This window comes from Epinephelus fuscoguttatus, linkage group LG8 (assembly GCF_011397635.1).
Source record: "Epinephelus fuscoguttatus linkage group LG8, E.fuscoguttatus.final_Chr_v1".
Classification (NCBI taxonomy): Eukaryota; Metazoa; Chordata; class Actinopteri; order Perciformes; family Serranidae; genus Epinephelus; species Epinephelus fuscoguttatus.
Window position 1 is genome coordinate 18703784 of NC_064759.1, and position 19654 is coordinate 18723437.

Below are 19654 nucleotides of genomic sequence, written 5' to 3' on the forward strand. Positions count from 1 at the left end.
ATTAAACTTAACGTTGCATTCAAACAATCAACTCCACCACCCCGTTGAACTCTTAAATATATTTCAGTTGTGCAACATAATTGTCTGTTTGATTTGAACATTTTTGCTATGGGGGGGACGATCTCTTTGGCATAACCTTCATTCATCTCTACAATCATCATCTATATTATCATTCATCAAGAAACTTCTGCAAAGACCCATAATACTTCATTGATTTATTAGTAATTTGCTTGTGTTTTTTTGTAAATTGTACATCTTAAACAATTTTATCGTACTTTTTAATCTGGAACTTTTATTAAATTATGCAATCTTCGTTTATATCCTCTTCTTTTTATGTATGATTGATGTTATTTAATAGGGGGGCATCTTTATAAGCCATTTGGCTTCTAACCTCTCCTGCGCAAGTTTTTAATTTCTTTTTCCTGTATTTTCTATACATGTATGTGCAAGTAAATGTAACTAAACTAGACTAAACTAAACTCAATAAAATAAAATAAGAAAACATCCTGGGCTGGGGTTGTTTGCAGCTCAAATGTTATTGTATGCAACTTACTTCTTCAAACTCTCATATCTTTTTTTAAATTCAAGTTGCCTGCCTGCTTGGCCTCCTCATCACTCATTAATTAGGGAAATTATAATCACCTGTGAGCACCTGCCTAAAACACAGAGCTCACACACACAATGCAAAGTTTACCAGACAAATGATAAGTCTCTTGTCATGGCTTCGGACACAGGTAACAACACACACACCTATCAGCTAACTCTTATATTATCAATATCTGTCTGAGTGTGTTTGTTAACAGTTACAGGTTGTACAGAGGAAACAGTGACCCTGTGCAACAATGAGGACATGTCACTGGTGAAACAGGTCAGACACAATCTAAAGCTCAACTTCTGATCACTGTGTGCCCAAAAACTACTTCTGACATGTTTTATCATCCACAGAACCTGGAGACGGTTGGGGACAGACTGGTGAGCCTGTCTGAGAAGATCACCCTCTGCAACAGAATCCTGGACGACTTGAAGGCTCTCAGTGATGTTTTAGTGGTGAGCTGTCTTTTCTAATCTTGGATGTTTGTGACTTGCTGCACATTTTTTTAAAGTAAATTTTTGTTATGTTTGCAGAGAAAATCTCTTCGTGATGTGTCTCTACCGACACAGAAGTGACCAGAAGTGGAGCAGTCTTTTTGTTTTCTTTTCTATTTTATGTAATGAAATAAACCCAAGTTAATATCTACTGTCGGTTTGAACTGTACAGGATAAAGAAAGTGGGGAGAAACAAAGGTATCAGTGACAAGGATAAGGTTTTATTAGTATTATATTGCTCTCAATTCCAAAATGTATTTATCATTACTTTATACGAAACAAGCATAAGCAAACATTTTCACATTATACATTCTTTTTAAAAAATACAAATCCTCAACAGTTCCTCACTCTTTGGGTGTCAAGACATTCCTCTGGAAGCAGATGGTTTCCTTTTTTTGCAATTTAAATATTGCCCAATTTGGATCTCAATCTCCAAAAACTTTCTGCTCAAACAATCTGCTTCCAAACAAACGTCTCCATCAGTGATAAGCTGACGTTACCTTTCCAGGTAAACTCCAGAAACCAAACCTGGGTCACAAACCATAAACCACCCCTCTGCTTATTAATAAAACAAATGTCTGCAGCTCCAAGTTTGACTTTTATTGGGTGAAAATGAGCCAACCAATTATCCACATGTCAAATTTAAATATGTGAAAGGCTGAGATGATTACATAAAGTGGAGTGAGCCCCAAATGAACAGTTTATGCATAAAGTGGAAAAAACAAAAAGCTGCATACACTTGACCAAAAAAACAATTCTTAAAACAGAATCATTCATTCACTAATTACTCCTTCAAACAAATCCAGTTGGGGTTAAAACAGCATGTGAAGGGATCAGTGTGGTGCAACATTCAGGGGAACAGTACTTGGACACACGACAAGTCCAGAATTACACCACGCAAACTATGAAATGTGAGATACTGGAGTTCTTCTCATGAGGTTGGGGCAGAATATAATTTAATGAAGAGGTGAATAAATAACCTTTTTGTCTTGTGAATGCCTCATGTAAAATTGCATAGTTGTGTTCGTTGACTGTATGCATGTATGAGAATGTATCGATGGTATGAGACTCCTGGCAGTAATTTCACCGAGCCTTAACTGGGAAATGGCGAGTAAATAAGTAGAGACACTTTTGATATCTTTAAACTGCATACATGGAATGGTTCGGAGCACGAAATGTGCCTGGAGCTTTTCACATATCTAACTGCCTTCTTGGTACCTGTGAATCGAGGGAAAGCTCCACTCCTAATTTTTGGCAAAAAGGAAACACACAAAATAAAAAACCCAGACAAGAGTTATGTGACACGCACGCCAGTATGGTTTGCTCCCACGACCTCGATCTATAAAGTCGAATCACTTGTATCCGTCACGCTGCATATACGTTAACGGCTTTCCAAACCGACAGCTGGAAAACAGATTCTAGTGAAACCGTTTCTGTCTCGATGCTTTTGCCTAATTGTGATCTGCTGCTGTGAGTGATAGAGACTCGGTGAAGATGTCGATGGCAAGTCTGTGAAGCAGAGACTGTCAAGGCAAGGAGGCTCGTAGAACAGTTATGTTGTAAGGCCAAGTAGCTCTACGCTCTAGCATACAGGGCATAATGCCGTCGTTCTGTCATCATTGCATTGTGTCCCGTTGTGTGAAACAATACTGTTAAATTATACTCCGAGCAGGAGGCTATGTGTTACATATATCTTGTTACTATGGGGACTGTACAAAAGCCCAGCTGCTTCGACTACTCAACTAAACACAGCAAAAATTCCTCTGCATAAATGTGACTGGAGGGAGGGGGGAGAATGCAAGGATAGAAGGCTATACATTAGCTCCAAACTCTGAGAGTTAGTAATTCAAAAGTCTATACAAAAATACAAATTCTAGAATAATCTACAAGTTTTCTCAAAGATGTTTACACTAAAATGTACTGTATTTACACTGTCACCAGGACACCATCTTTTTAAATGCTACTTTACAGCAGTTGTATACAAAAAAGTTTGTAGTGGTGCTGCACATCAGGTTACTCACTTTACAAGTTAGTGTGCAATAAACAGGGAAGAATGCAGCAAAACTTAGGGCTACTGCAAAGTCGGGGCATCTGATGAGAGAAAAACAACTTAAGTTTGAGTTACAAATTAAGGGAACCAGGATCAGTTATGACTTGATGCATCCCTGAGAGGGTCACAACCCTTTAAAACATGGGATGTTGACAGTAGTTCCTTACTGTTTCTTTGTGGACTTTTTTTTTTTGCAAACAAGCACATCCTCCAGGATAATTTGTTTCCCTGTGCAGTCGACTATAGGTGCCTCTTTTCTCAAGCAATACCCATTATGTTCTTTAAAAAAAAAAAAGCAATTCAGTAACATAAAAACAGCACAACGTAAAAATACAACAAGTGATCGGAATAAATTAATAGAATTTTCTGCTATTTTGAAGATAATATTATTACCAGTATCAAGAAAGAATCAGGCATTTAAATAAATTAACATGTACAATTTTAAATTAGTTTAAGTTATAGGCAACTTATTGATGTATTAATTTCACTTAAAGACAAGCAAATCGGATCACAGGTTCTTTTCTCGATTAGTAGATTACTGTCAAAAGAAGTAAAAGAAAAATCACATTTTCTGGACTACGCTAGTCTTCCTAGAAAACAAAAAACACTTTATATAGCATGACAGCCATATAAGGGGGCTATGTGGCCGACCCCTTTGAATTCCTACTGGGAGCAATGCTTGTCAAAATTAAATTCCTCTAATATACAGTGCATTCTGGTCAGTTGCATACCAGCTTTAAGCATTTGTTAGGAACTGTAGTACAGTACAAGGATATACAGACAAGTTTTGTTTTCCTGCTCAGGCGTTTGACCTTCAAGCCAGGAAAAAGGAACTCTTAAGTTATCAGTGCTTGGACGACACTCATTTGTTTCATTCAATTGATTCAGAGTGGAAATTGAGGGTTATTATATACAGTTTGATTATGCTCATGACAAAAGGATCTACTGCCTTTTCCCTGCATTCATTAGCAGTGACTTTGCTAAATCTCAATAAGCAAACTAATCCTGCTTTTAAAAACTCAACTACTGCAATGAGCCTCAACAGAAACATTATCCATAGTTTGTGTATATATATCTATATATATATATATATATATATATGTTGCACAATGCCATACAGAACAGAATGCACTGCAGGTACAGGGGGTTCGATGCACAGACTATATAGGGAGAAAGAAGAGGCGTCGCTGTGGAGAATGACTCGAGATGTGGGTGGAATTGATGCCTGTGCATGAGTGGGTGCAACAGACGAACACATGGTGCCAGATTCAGAAGGCAGCTCTTCTAAGGATTGCCATCAGTGGCCATGTTGAAGTCATCAGCGACCAGCAGCAGGGCCTCAATGTTGGCAGCTGTCTCGGGGCTCTGCAGGGAGAGGAAGTCCGAGACGTCCATATTGGCTAGCCCGCCAGACGAGGGAGGGTTTGTGGCAGTGCTGCTCACTATCGTGGAGAACGTCTGAGCTGAGGAGGAGGAGGAGGAGGAGGAGGCAGAAGAAGAAGAAGAGGGGGCCTCCAACCTCACCTCGCCCACCTTGGTGGAAGACTCAGAGAGGCAGCATGAGGACGATGAGGGAGTTGGATGATGTTGAGGCTCTGGGGGTAGTGGCTGTGGGGGCGGAGGGGGCTCCGGAGGTTGCGGCTGTGCTGGGGCTGAAACGGTGGAGGAGGCACTCTTTGAACTCTTGTCTTTAGCTGAGTCCCTGCAGGCACACTGGCACTGGCAGGATTCCTCCTGTTTGATGATGATAACGGGCAGACTGAGGCCGATCTGTTGGACCGAGTTGCCTGAAAACAGAAACACAACCTCAGGTTCACTAAAACAAGTAGTAGAAAACACATTTGCTTTCCAAATGTCCTGCAAAGCCTAATAGAAATATATAAGGGTGTTGGACCATTTCAAACCTCTAAACGGACTCAAGAGCAGTGACTAAGCATTTTTTTGTGCATATGGAACACTCCAAGACCCTTCTGAGTTCAGTTCTCTTCAAGCCCGGTGTGTGGTTCACTTAACCTGTGCCTTGTGAACACAAAGCACTCCAGGTATACCATTGTACAGTATCTCACATAAGTGAGTACACTCCTCCCATTTTTGCAAATATTTCATTATATCTTGTCATGGGACAACACTATAGAAATGACACTTTGATATAACTTAAAGTAGTCAGTGTACAGCTTGTATAGTAGTATAGATTTACCTTCCTCTGAAAATTACTCAAAACACAGCCATCAATATCTAAACAGCTGGCAACATAAGTGAGTACACCCCACAGTGAACATGTCCAAATTGTGCCTAAAGTGTCAATATTTTGTGTGCCAACCATTATTATCTAGCACTGCCTTAACCCTTTTGGGCACGGAATTCACCAGAGCTCACAGGTTGCTTCAGGAATCCTCTCCCACCCCTCCATGATGACATCATGGAGCAGATGGATGTGAAGACACCTTGCGCTCCTCCACCTTCAGCTTGAGGATGCCCCACAGGTGCACAGGTGAGTTTAGGGCTGGATACATACTTGGCCAGTCCATCACCTTCACCTTCAGCTTCCTCAGCAAGGCAGTTGTCATCTTCTAGGTGTGTTTTGGGTCATTATCATGTTGGAAAACTGCATTGCGGCTCAGTTTCCGAAGAGGAGCGATCATGCTCTGCTTGGAATTCATGTCTCCCTAAATGAACCAAGCTCACCAGAGCCGGCAGCACTCATGCAGCCCCAAACCATGATGCTGCCACCACTATACTTGACTGTAGGCAAGGGACAGTTGTCTTGGTGCTCTTTCAGCATGTGTGGCACCTTGGTGAAGAGCACCAAGACAACAACTACTATACAAGCTGTACACTGACTACTTTAAGTTATATCAAAGTGTCATTTGTATAGTGTTGTCCCATGAAAAGATATAATGAAATATTTGCAAAAATGGGAGGGGTGTACTCACTTATGTGAGATACTGTATTTAGCCCTCTAGATCACATGCTGTTGCACTGAGACGCTTGAAAAAACAGACAAAACCACGTCGGCCTGTAATGTTTGCAAGGCCGCAGAATGAGGAGTAGTTTGGTCCACGGAAGATACTGCAAGTCTCCAGATGTGAAATGAGGAATACATCACACGGCAACAGTCTACAGCACAGAGACGCTAAGGTTTTCCTCCAATTTTAAGTTCATCTGAAAGTGAGAGGCTTCATAACCACACTGCAGTGCCGCGTCAAAGTAAAAACAAAACTACATCAATATATATTATATACAGGCTATAGTGTGAACAGAAAGAGAACTGAGTCCTTTTTCTGTTGGTCCACTTTAAGAGGACTAAGGTCAGTTTGTTTTAAAAGGGACTATATGTGAAAACACCCTGTCATAAAAAAATTACAGTGGATGAAAAACTAACTGCTCAGAAAGAAGCTGGTGTTCATTAGTTGAGAGGAGTTAATGCAGCATGTACTGACGGACCTCTTGGTCAACAAATAAAAACCTAAGTACAGACTGTGACAGGAGGAATAACTTGTCTCCTAAAAAGAACATCAGAGGTCAGTTAATCAATAAGCCGACAGTGCTTGCACTCTTCTTAACTGGACTAGTTTTGACTGTTCCTGCTCCTGTGCCTTTACTTGTCAAAGTTATTATTAAATATTATAATGGGATACAGTTTTTAACAGTTCCAGCACTGTGCATTAATTGAGCGTCAGCATCTTGGAACTGAATTTGTATAATAAAACCATTGTGACAGTATCTTAGCGGAGCTCTCTGGACACCAATCTACTATTTAATGAATCCTATTAAAGCTAAGTACCGCACTGGGTGTCAAAACAAATTTACGATTTCATTACAGCCTTTTGGCCAACGTCCAAAACATGAAAAAAAAGTATAATAATTCACTGCTCATTAACTCACCAGCATTTCCTCCCACTGGTATGGCTGTAGTGAAGAAAACTTTTTCCACTTTTGGAGCTCCTTGATGTGGCTGCAAACAAACACCACAGAGGGACACTATGTTAGGAGGTGACAGGGTTGGTTTGCACCAGACTTCTAACTGCACTGAATGAGTGTGTGTGGTGTATCTGTTATATTAGAGAGTATATTTTTTTTTAAAAAGTATTGCTATTTCTTTGCTACACTGACTGCAGATAGAGTCAGTGCTGACCACAGCTGTAGCTATCCCCAGTGGTTTACTTTACATAATCATTTATGCAATCGATGGCATGTTGCTTTCTAACCATCTCACATGAACATACTTCAGATTAGAAGACAAGTCGGAATGGGTTTCTAAACTTCAGAATGTATTAAAACATGAGGACTTGTATAAATCAGGTCACCATTTCTGTGTGTGGGAGTGTCACTCACTGTTTGCTCTGGGTTCTGCTGGCTGTTGGCAGCACTGCTGAGGATCCACTGGAGGTTCTGGTCCGACATAACCAGGCTGGGCTGCAGCAGGTTCTGGGTGGGAGCTATGGTGATGGTGGCGGGTGTGGGAGTCAAACCAGGGCCGGGGTTGGGGACAGGGTTGTTGGCCAAAGGCACAGGTTGGGCCACAGCTGCCAGAGCATCTTTTGCGTTGGCTGCAACGACCGACACAGCAGCAGTGCCCGGCGCTGTGGTGGTCAGTGCTGGAGCAACTGGAGGAGGAGCGGAGATGGTTGGTGGTAGAGGAGTGGTCTGGGTGGAGGTATCCGGCGGCAGGAATGTGGGTGGCAGTGCCACATAGTGCTGGGGGGTGACATGGTTGGGTGCTTGGACAGAAGCCTGAGCAGGCACATCGGAGATCTGCTGAGGTCCAGCTAGCTGCATGAACGGGGGAGGCTGTGTGGTGCTGACAGTAGCTGTGACAGAGGCAGGAGTGGAAGCCTGAGAGGAGGATGTCTGACTGAGCTGGGGAGGAGCCTCCATGACTGGGGTTGTGTGGGAACAGGAAGATGAGCAGGTGGGGTGTAGAGAGAAGGAGATGAGGGAAGAGCCATCACTCACTACCGACTGGGTAGACCTCTCTAGGCTGAAGGATTCAGCAAGGCTCTCTGAGGAAGAGACAAAAAAACTCCATCAGTGAACAAGAACATTTAATTCAATTCAAGCTGACAGGTTTTGAAATGCACGTACCGTTGGGATGGGCATCATCTTGGCTGACACTATTTTCAGGACTCTGGAACATGAGCTCAAAGATTTTCACAGGGGTCACACTGCTGAGGTCCAAATTTTGAGCCTGTAATGAAGTTAAAATATAATAAATGCATTACATGCCTTTACTAAGTATCACAACAGCCAGGTCCTCTTGTTGTCTTACCACAGAGACAAGTGACTTTCAGTGTTAAAATAGATGCCTGTTAAAGGTCTAATGTGTAGGATTTAGTGCCATCTAGCAGTGAGGTTGCAAATTGCAACAGACAAAGGCCCTGATCACACAGAAAGCATTTTAGCAGCTGGAGGTGCCTTTTTGTACTTGTTTAAAATGAAAATTACGCTTTTTGCTCATGCATTTCTGCACTCTAGGCCCCTCACATTTTTGCCAGTGTACTCTGAACTCCTTGAGTTGAGAAAACTTCAAATCAGAGCAGAAAAGCACCCCATGTCATCTCTTTTTTTGTCATCCTTTTTCCCCATTGTCCAATTAGATGATTTGAGAGGCGGGCCTTCTGTGGTGGTCTTAACAATGAAGAGAAACTGGTGGTAGCAGTTGCTGGATACCCAGAGCTATATAGCCCAACAACAGACACGAGGTTGTCAAACTGCCCCCAAGTCATCCTATAATATGCCTGGAAATAGCCATCATTGAGGCAAAGCTCCTGAACCAACTGGTAGTACTCACCATGATCCACCCTCATTTTTAGGGTCTCATGTACCCATACAGATCTCAGTTTCCCTGTGCCCAACAAACTATATGCTGACAGCCTCTTAACCCTAACCAAAGCTAAGAGCAAGTACCCTCTGCCCATCCATTTTAGGAACTAGCAACTATTAACTGTGAGGGGAAGAAAAATAAATACATGTTAGACTGATTACAAGGGAAGGTTAGTGTAAGGACGTGATGGGGTGGTTGCCTGGCAACAATAAAAAGGTGCAGCAAGCATTTTTTTACTAGTGGCATTCAATTTATAAACAAAAAAAGGCAGTGCCGTGTTCCTTGCATTTTGCAAACTGCAAAACGATTTCTGTGTGACCGGGGCCTAAAGCTTGTATGACAACAGAGTAGGAGCGCTACGGTGGCTGACACGAAAACCAAACAGCCCTATCTAGAGCAAGTGTTTGGTTTGCCCTTTCTGGGCTACTTTAGAACAACATGATGGACTCCGTGGACGAGGACCAGCCCCCTGTGCAGACATAAACAGCTGATTCTAAGTTTATGAAACTACACCAGTTCTTAGTTTCAGGTGATTACAGACTAATGAAAACATAGTTATGAATATTATATTCAATTTCTTCAAGTATATCCCGCTAAATCTTTCACACTGGACCTTTAAACATACAGTTTAAGTTTTACATAAGTGGATGGCATGTTGTTTGCTAATCCTCTCACATGAACATTCTCAGAATTTGAAGTTTAAACTTAATGAAAATACAACAATTCCTATTTCAGGATGACTATACTCTAAAGAAAACATACTCATTATTATAATCCATTTCTGCCAAAATATCCTCCTAAATCCTACACACTAGATCTTTAATTGGCATCTTTACTGACCATCTTGACAACTGCTTAACATTTTCACACCACTGTGCGTTTGACAAAGCTGAAGCCAAGGCCAGACTTACATTATGGATGTTCTCTCGTAGCTCTGAGTCAGTAGAGATGAGGCTCAAGTCACTGAGGCACAGCGAGTGATTTGCATCCTGTAATTAAGAGATGAATTGGACCTGATTAAACTTTGCACTGCTGTGGGATCAAACGCTGAGTCATGATAGGGGAGTGAGATTGGGAAAGAATGCAGCACCTACTGTATGTTGATGTAAAAATCATGTTTATGACATGAATATAACTTTCTTTGAATAAGGCAAACAAATTTTGATTTTATACACGTGGTTCAATCTAAAGCTACTCTTTGTGATGATAAAATTCAGATTTAACGGGGTTAATGCAGCGTAGTGTGAATCCATTTAAGTCAGGTTTTTGTAGACATTTGCAAATATCCATATTATGCAGGTATGCAAATTTTGTTTTTAGCTAACATACTCTCTAAAATGCCTCCCATCTATTTGTAAAACTTGTCATGTTATGTGTCTGAGAGCATAACACAAAATGCTCTGGGTAGTGAAGGCACACTGGACTCCTGGAACATAGCATGTGTAAAATCCACAAGTTTTTAATAAAGTGAAAAGTGTGACGACCATAGTGTCATGTTGCTGTCGGGTCTCGCGTGGAGAAGGAGAACATGACAGCTGTAGTGAGAAGAAGTTGCTGTACTGTGACTCACTTCAGAGAGCGGATGGGTGAGGGTGACGGTGAAAGGCTGTCCTTTGTCGTGGCCACGGATGTGACTCTTTAGACTGTACTGGCTGCTGAAAGTCTTCTCACAGCCGTCACTGGGACAGTTGAATGGCTTCTCCCCTACAGAGTGAGTACAGACAGAGAGGGAAGGACACAAAGAGAAATCATCAATGCACTTTGACAGCTTATTATAAATTAACTTAACCTACTTAATTGATCTATAATTATTAAGATAAAGCAGATCACCTTCTTCATGGAGATAGATGGAAGTTTACAGATACATAAGGACAGTCAAGTCAGTTGAGAAGCTTATTTTATAAACTTAGTTCTTCAGCCACCAGGCCCAGGAGCACAGCAAACAACAATTAGGGAAGTTACTCGTCCAATCAATACAAGTACACATGAACATAGCCTTTTAATTACCGCTCTGTTCACTACATTTCTACACAGACTTTTGGAGGAACGACATAGTAAAAACAAAACCACATAAAAATGTTCCTAGCTGCAGGAAAAATCTATTTGGTCAGGCTATTCAAATTAACTATGTGTGGGAGGCACTGGTAACAATGTAAATGCAAATTAGGCACAGCTGAAAAACAGACGCCCTTGTTCAAGCTTCCCCAGAAAAATCAAGGCTATACAACACACACCACTAATATGTACCTGTGTGTGTCCGTACATGTGTTTTTAAGTGGTGACTTGCGGCAAAGGCTTTGCCACAGCCATCGTGGTCACACCTGAGGGCAAAGACAGAAAAAAAAAATCACGCCAAGTGTTTCAGACCAGATGCAAATAGACAGTGATGAATATTTCTGGTCTCTGCTTAACACTATGAGTAAAAAATATAATACAAAACCCTAAACATTTAATTTGTGTAGACAAGCAAACACAAAACAGCTGTCTGGGAGTATTTATTAGCATCACAGTTCCTTTATCTTCTATTAAGGGTGGATTAAACCTCCTGATAATGGGAATGCTCACCGGAATGGCTTCTCCCCAGTGTGCGTGCGAATGTGCTTCCTCAGGTCGCTAAGTGTGGTAAAGTACTTTGTGCATCCCTCTGATTCACAGTTGAATGTCTTGCCTGTGTGAAGTCTCTGGTGTGCTTTTAGTCTGCGGAGACAATCAAGTGTTTCATTAAACCACAATGGTGGACATACAGAAACGAACAAACTGAGCACAATGACGTTAAACGGCATGTGCTGATCCCTGTTGCACTTATTTTAAGAATGTCTAAAAAAAAGCATATGAAAAAGACATCATAGTCTAGTCAGGCAGAATGAAAACAACTCAAACAATCAACACACTATGTGATCATATAACAGAGTCTGGGTGGCATGGGAGATGGGGATAGGAAGATAACACCATGAAAAAGATAGTCCACCTATGTGTGGCATCGGTTGGCCACCCTAAATACCAGCCTCTGACAGGGAGCTGATGGCGGTGGCACAGCTCCACCAAGCCCCACACATGTTGTCATAGCAACTGAACCAACACAGATCAGAGGGCTTGGATGTGGACTGAGATCACAGCAACATCTGAGCAGTGAAAATGCTGCTAAAGAAAAACATGCCTGGTGTTGGTCAAAATAGACTAAAGCTGTAATTGGGCCTCGTGTTGTCATAGACAGATACTCGTCTGCAGGGTTAATCTCACGCCGCAGATTTACCTCATTATAAATAAGATACACAAAGCCTTCAATAAACAAACTCAACCTATCACCATTCTTTTTAAAACTGAGTGAAAAGGGTTAGAAAACTGCAACGTTAAGATTAAAACTCCAGAATTTAGGCAATCCTTTGTGTGAAAGTGTGTGGATTAGAGGAGGGCATTTTCATTTAGGGAGAATGGGTGATTAGGGAGACGCTAGCAATTAGGGAAGGAGAACATACAGCACAGAGCAGCCTGAGATAACAATGTTCTGCTTTTTCATGGTATTGTTCCATCTATGGATTGTTTCTACTGCTTTACATTGTGTCATTTTGTGCTGATCCTGTGCATGTTTGCACAAATAAATGTCATTCTTTCTATAATAAAGATAATTTGAGATTTGTAGGCAACAAGAAATACACTTCAAAATACTAACTGTGGTCAGAAGAGAATAAGCTGCCAGCACACAGCCCATGTTACACATTTGAATTAAATTTAATTACTTATTTTGTGTCCGTTGTGTAGTTCGTATAAAACCTCCACGTTTGTATTAAGACAACACAAGTTGGGCCGCCCTCTTTATTGCAGGGCCTGCATAATAATTGACCTGCTATCATGACACAATCTCATCTTTATTGCTTTCACTACAGTCTCGTGACAGAACCTGCAGAGGGGATGACAACGTGAACAGCGCTGAGGCGGAGAAATGAAACACAACAACGCTGTGTAAAGACTCACCTGTATAACGTGTTGAAGGCCTTCTCACAGCCTTGCACGTCACACTCAAACGGTTTCTCCTTGGTGTGAACGCGGACGTGGATCTTGAGGCTGTAAGAGGTGAGGAAGGCCTTTCCACAGCCCTGCTGATTGCACACAAATGTGTACTCTCCCCTGTGTGTCTTCTGGTGCGTTCGCAAGTTTCCCGCCGTGCTGTACGTCCTGGTGCAGCCTTCGAACATGCACTGGTAGCGCTTCACCTGATAGAGGAAGAAGAGGAGGAGGAAGTCAGTGCCTTAGCATGGTTAAATTCAACTTAACTGTGTGGAATCACACTGAAACTAGGGAAAAATAACATGATCTCTGAGGAAATAAATTGTCTTTAACCTGTATTTTAAAAAGCTGGGGAGACATTAACTTGTTAATTCATCTCAGTAATAACCAGCCTGACCATACGATGAAGTGACAGTCTGACTCAGTGTGACCTTTCAGACTGGACCTGAACTCAGTGACTCAGCCACCCGTCAGCACATGAGGCCGGTGAGCACAAAGGACAGCGATGATGACTAACCCCCCCATGCAATACATCCCCTCCAATCTGTTTCACAGCACCAATCTCCACTGCAGTGTGTGGCAGTCTCCTGTTCTCTTCTCACACAAAAGCCCTGGGGCAATGTGAATAAAAGCAGTTCATTCTCTTCTTCAAAACATGGTATCCCGTGTTAAACACAAAGTCAGGAGGAGGAAGCTCCTGGCGGGCCACCTCAAGAGATCGTGTATAAATATAAATACTTCCATACTACTTCCCATCAACATGACTGCATGTTTATCTCTGGCTGTAACAAATCGGGTAGTTGCTCAGCCCTTTCTGCTCTGAAATTCAGGTAAAAACGTGAGATCAGCATATTTGTTTTGAAAGTCATCTGACTAAAATTGCTGTACAATTTCAAAGAAAGTAAGATAACTGAAATGACATTTGGCAGAAATAGCGCTTCGTCATGATGTTAATGCATCTTATGGTGCAAATGATGCCTTGGTCAGTTTGCAAAATAACACACCAGTGAAAACCCCACATTGTTCATCCTAGCAGTCTCAACGCTTCACTTCAGGACACACTCTCCAACACATCTAATCACACCGTGAAAGGGACAAAACCCTTCTTAGCTGTCGTGCATACAGTGGACGTGATATAAAGCTGATTACATTTCCTTTCTGCCTTAGTAACCAAACACTAATCTGAGTGATGGGTAATCTTAAGGCCATTCATTTTTAATTTTAAGGATGTGGGAGAGATCATTTGTCAAGCAAACATCCATGTAAAGCCACCGTAGGAGGCCTGCTAAAGCTTATAGCTCAGTACTGTTTTCATCTCCCACTCCATCGTGACTCCTCTCCAGCATCAGTTCGATCACTGTGAGACAGTATTGTAAGCTTTGGTCTCCCACATACATAGTGGAAAAGACCACTCCATTACACGTTAAATGGTTGTGTGAGTGTATTTACAGGAATTTCACCAAGTGCTGGATGTTGCTCATCGTTAGATTTTTTTCCTGACACCTGTTGAACAGAAGGCTGGTGTATTGTATTTGTTGTTCAAATGAAATAGCCACTCTTCTTGAGCCCTTTATTCTTTTCAAAAATCACTTTGCATAATTTGCACACTCACATGAACATCAGCATCACAATTCACTACACACTCTGTAAATATATGCAAAGGCTCCACTGAGAGGAAATACAGTTTTATGTACTAAATCAAAATAATATTTGACAAAGAAGCAAGATAGAACTTAATTTTGGCAGAGGTTACTTTCATTTACTGATGTATGCAATTCAGTTTAGGGATAGTAAAGTACTGGAAGTGAATGGCTTAATTTATTGTGTCCTTGAACATTCATTCAGTTCCTGTGGCAATCACCATAAAAGTGTCATAAATATGAAGCCATAACGTCATAACAATGACAAAGACAGCAATACACATAAAAACCGACCAGCAATGCAGCAACAATGACGGTGACTCAGACAATCAGATTAAACAAACACTGTGCTGGGTGTAAAGCAGCAACACCCACAAATACTAGCCAACCATTCAACCTCCACACACACACACACACACACACACACACACATACACATACACATACACATACACATACACACACACACACACACACCGTGTCATATTTAATATTTAGTTTGTTCAGTGATATTACACTGGTGGATTAAAAAGCCTCACAGGCACGTAACTTCACAAAGACAGTGCCCCTGTAACTTTGCACTCATGTCGACAAATACTTTTCACTAAAAAGGGGAAGTGATACATCACTAAGAATTCTCTGTCATTTTCTTATGACTCAGAAACATCATAACAGTGTTGCACAATTTTCTTGTTGCAGCAAATATTAACTATTTTTGCAGTTTCTTCTTACTAACAGACAAGTAAAAGTACCACAAATTCACAATAAAACAGGAGCTGGTATTCATCCAAAACTTCGTTGACATTTTCCCGATGATCCCATTGGGGTCTACAATCAAATTAATTTTCAGTACCTATAACTGTGCTGAGACCAACTAACAAACTGATGAGTCCATCCGAAATACCGTGTCTCATCTTCATTGATCAAACCAATATTGGCTATGTAATCAGAGAAGTGAAGATTAAAGACAGCACTGGAGAGAAAAGTGCTCCCTTGTGGGGCCTCTGTATTAATAACATTAGAGAAAAATACTGCATCCACTCCAGCACTCTGCCAATCTTATGATGCCATGACTCCCATCTTGCAGTAGAAATCTCTTCTTTAAAATACATCCTTACTGTATTAAAATGGCCAAAAAACCAAAAACCAACAAAAACAACATGGGCATATTGCTTAGGTCTAAAAGGTATAGAAACTGTAAACCACACCAGGAACTTATGTTATCACAATCCTCTCATTATGAAGGCTAAGGCAAGGTTATTGAGGCAACTGTTCAATAATTAACAACCTCTTGTTTCAATTGGTTTGGCACATTAACTGCATGCAGCATTTCTTTGATGGAAATAAAGTGTGCGTCATCTGACATTTGAAACAACTGACTAAACACAGGACTCAGTTGTTCTTGCTGCAGTCCTTCTGTAACCTACCCCTTCTTCGGCAAAGACTAGCTGCTTTACCAATGTGCACTTGCTTTCAGTATCACTTGTACTAATTAGGCTGGGATAAGTGTCAAAATACGGCAAATCACCACATGAACACAGAGAGAAGGCAAAGCGGGTTGTGAATGTGCTAAGCCCAGGGCTAGCAATGGGTGAAAGCACTCTGGAGGCAAGGTGACACCACTAACAGACACGGGCTGAACACTTTGGTGCATTCAGGTGGTAACTTCTACCTAACCCTAATAAGCTACCTGGCTCTAGCTGCTGGGAAAGCTAATTTTGCATGTTATCATATTTGCAACTGTACTTTGCATTTCACCAAAGAAAGACATGTAAACAGTAACACTTGTTATACTGTTATATTACATGTTTTAGAGTTATTAGACATGTTAGATCATCTTTTAACCAGCTGCTATTTGGTTGAACAATTAGCTAGAGTGACTGGAAGAGCCTCCACAAACCAAACGGAGCAATTACTTCAACAATAACCAAACAAATCGAAGCAATTACTTCATCACTAACCAAACAAAACCAAGTTAATACTTCATCACTAACCAAACAAAACCATGCATTACTCCAGCACTGACAGCTGACCACATTCTACCAGCCAGATTCTACCCTCAGCTGTGTTGTGACTGGTGTGAAAATTAATTTACACCTGTGATAGAATAAAAGCACAAAATGTTGATATAAAAAAAGAGCTGCTTACTGATATCATTGTGCACCTGTGCTCAGACTAAATATTCAAAATAAAGACATCTTTTGAGAATTTGCCAAAAGAATTGCCTTTAGTGACCCAACAACCACACAATTCCTTAGTATGTATATCCTTAACATTTGGAGGAGATGCTCTTGTGTAGGCTTACCTCTCTCTGCTTGGTCTCTGGGCACTCAGAGTGCAGGGTGAGGGTGGCTCCCTCTATGTTGCGTGGCATGGGTGTGGAGCCTGGATTTATTGTGAACTGAATCTGGTCTGGAGAAATGGTGTGGTGTACATAACCCTGTGACATGCCATCAGGGTCATTCATAAAGGCCAGAGAGCCATCCTCCTCGTCTCCATCACCCTCCCCTTCAGTGAGGAAGGTGACCCCATCTTCGTCCCCTCCACAGTGACCCTCCTCTTCGCCCTCCTCGTCTAGCCGAATAGGGTCCCGCTCAATCAGCACTGTGGTGCGGTCGTACACCCGACCGGAAGACGATGAAGGTTCAGCGATCAAGTCATCGTCTTTGTCAAAGTGGATCTTGTCGTCTTCTTCTTCGTCGTCCCGACCCAAGGGATCCACCTCCACCTCAAAGTACATCGACGCCTCTGTATGAGGGCCATTCTCACTCATGGTCCCTGGTGCCTCTCCGTCCTTGGCAAGGAGGACTGCACACTCACACTGAAACCGTTACAGCCTGTGATAAGAATTCAATAATTTATTACTATGAGGGGTGTAACAATACATCAATCTGGATACAAATTTACAATGCCACAGTAAATATTGCACTTCCTTTTGCAATCTTCTACTGTATGCATTCTGTCACCAGCCGGTTTGACGTGTACTCATTTTCTTAGACTTATTTTCAAATATGGAGAATAGCTTTGTAATGGTCTATCTTATTTATTTTATGCACACACGTCGATACATATCATCATCTTTAAGACACCCCTTTAATATGACATTCCAATGGCACATCTGTGTCCCCATTTTCTTCCAACCACACCTCCTTTCTAAACATTTAAATAGTGCTATCGCAACCTATGGTCAGACAGACGATGGCAAGCAGCCAAGAGAAAGACAAGGGTATTTACTGATCGTCTCGTATCGATTGCAGCCCCCTGAATTGACTCAAATCAAAACTGCATCGTGGCGGACTTTGTGATAAACAAATATTGTATAACTGTCTCAAGTTTTGATACACTATGGTTTCATAATGAAACTTGTGATTACACCCCTGTAAATTAGACAATTCAAAAGAGCTGTACAAAAGACATAAAAGGCATTAGGACAAAACAGTGAGAGAAACTAAACACACACATGAGGGTTTAAAAAGAGTGAAACAGAAAATATAAAATGAAAGATTAACAGGAGAATAAAAATGACAGTGCAATTAAGAGTAAAGTGTAGGATATAAATAAATAGCATGTAAGTTCAATTCAATAAAAGGCAGTGCCAAACAGACAGGTCTAAATTTAAAAATAACTACTAAGTTGGTGCAGACCTCACATTTACTGTCTGTACCAGATATGTGATATTAAGAAAGCCTGAATGTTGCTTTGTCATGTACAGTAAGCAAACCTGCCCCAAATGATTTGAGAAGGTTGGACAGTCCCTAACATAGCAGGAGATCTAGTTGTAGCACTGGCCCAGATGAGCAACCTTACATTCACAATACAGAGCCATATTGCCTTGTTAAAAGAGCTCAGCTACAGGAAATGGTTATTAAAACACCTCATGAGAGCTCTGCATCTTGTGGGCCTGTTCCAATAGAAATGATTTCCAGCACCAGCTCACGTACTGCATGTGTGCCATGTCTGGATCATGGCTTTGATTACACAAAATGCCAATGTAAATACGTCCGTGTGTCCAACTTATTTTTAGTATTTAAAGTATTAATATTACAGTATTGAAAACCGGATTGCTCTATAGTAAAGCAAGAGGCCAACAGCACACATTAGCCCTGTTTAATGCAAACTAACGTTACCGTGATCTGGAACTTTCTGTTTTCAATGACACAAGTCACGAGACAGCAGTGGTTGGACTAACTGACACAGCTGATGATTTCTCATCTATTAAAACTCCATTATGTAACTTTTACTAAACGTTGTAAGTAACGTGTGAAAGATATCACTCTAGCACGCCAGTGCCAATTAACTTTTCCACACTCGACACGGCTAGCTAACGTTTACAAACACAACGGTGGCCTGATAGACACGCCAAGTTTACATCGTTACACTGACAATACAGTTAACGTTACGTTAACCTACCTTCGTGTCAAGGTGCTGGAGTTGTTAGCCGTTCACCAATAATTAGCACACTGTCTAACAATCCGCTGGTTGACACTGACCTGACGTTATATCTGACATTTTCATATCATTACTAGCTTCTGATATGTCGCTAGCTTCCTGCTAATTACAAATGGATAACAAACCGTATTTACGTTGCGCGTAACCTCCTTTTAACGTTAAATAAAACGTCTACCGTTACACGTACTTTTTAACGTAATGTCGCTAATAGTTTCATTTTTATTTAATCTTTTGCTAGCGAGCAGCGGATAGCAAAATTAACGGCTGTAAGCTGTACGCTAGCCAACTATCAGTCATTTCTCTGCACATGCATAGCTTTGCTAGCTAGCAACCATTTAGCTCACATTTAAGCTAGGTGGCTAGCTAGTAACGTTAGCAACTGTCGACAGTTGACATTACGTACCTTCCCTGCAAGGATAACACAACTCATGTTACCCACCGATAAAATGACTAACACACAGTAGTGGCGAGTTAATTAACCAAATGGAAATTACATTAAAAATATATTTACCTGATAAAATGCAAGCCTTATCCCTATGCTTCAGATGTTTAGCACTTTCTTCCTCTCCCCTCCCTAGGATACCAAACAACGTCATGGAC

The 19654-nt window shown here is 41.2% G+C and overlaps 1 protein-coding gene across 1 annotated transcript; it reads right to left on the reverse strand.

Moving 5' to 3' along the window:
• Positions 1–1284: 1284 nt before the first annotated feature.
• mtf1 (metal-regulatory transcription factor 1) lies at positions 1285–19645 on the reverse strand. Its single transcript, XM_049583878.1, has 11 exons — positions 19566–19645; positions 16911–17442; positions 12933–13171; positions 11526–11657; positions 11208–11281; positions 10531–10664; positions 9872–9949; positions 8222–8324; positions 7472–8139; positions 7022–7091; positions 1285–4923 (listed from the first exon to the last, which is right to left on the reverse strand). Exons 2-11 carry the CDS (start codon positions 17376–17378, stop codon positions 4421–4423), a joined length of 2469 nt encoding a protein of 822 aa, XP_049439835.1. The 5' UTR covers positions 17379–17442; positions 19566–19645; the 3' UTR covers positions 1285–4420.
• Positions 19646–19654: the final 9 nt, after the last annotated feature.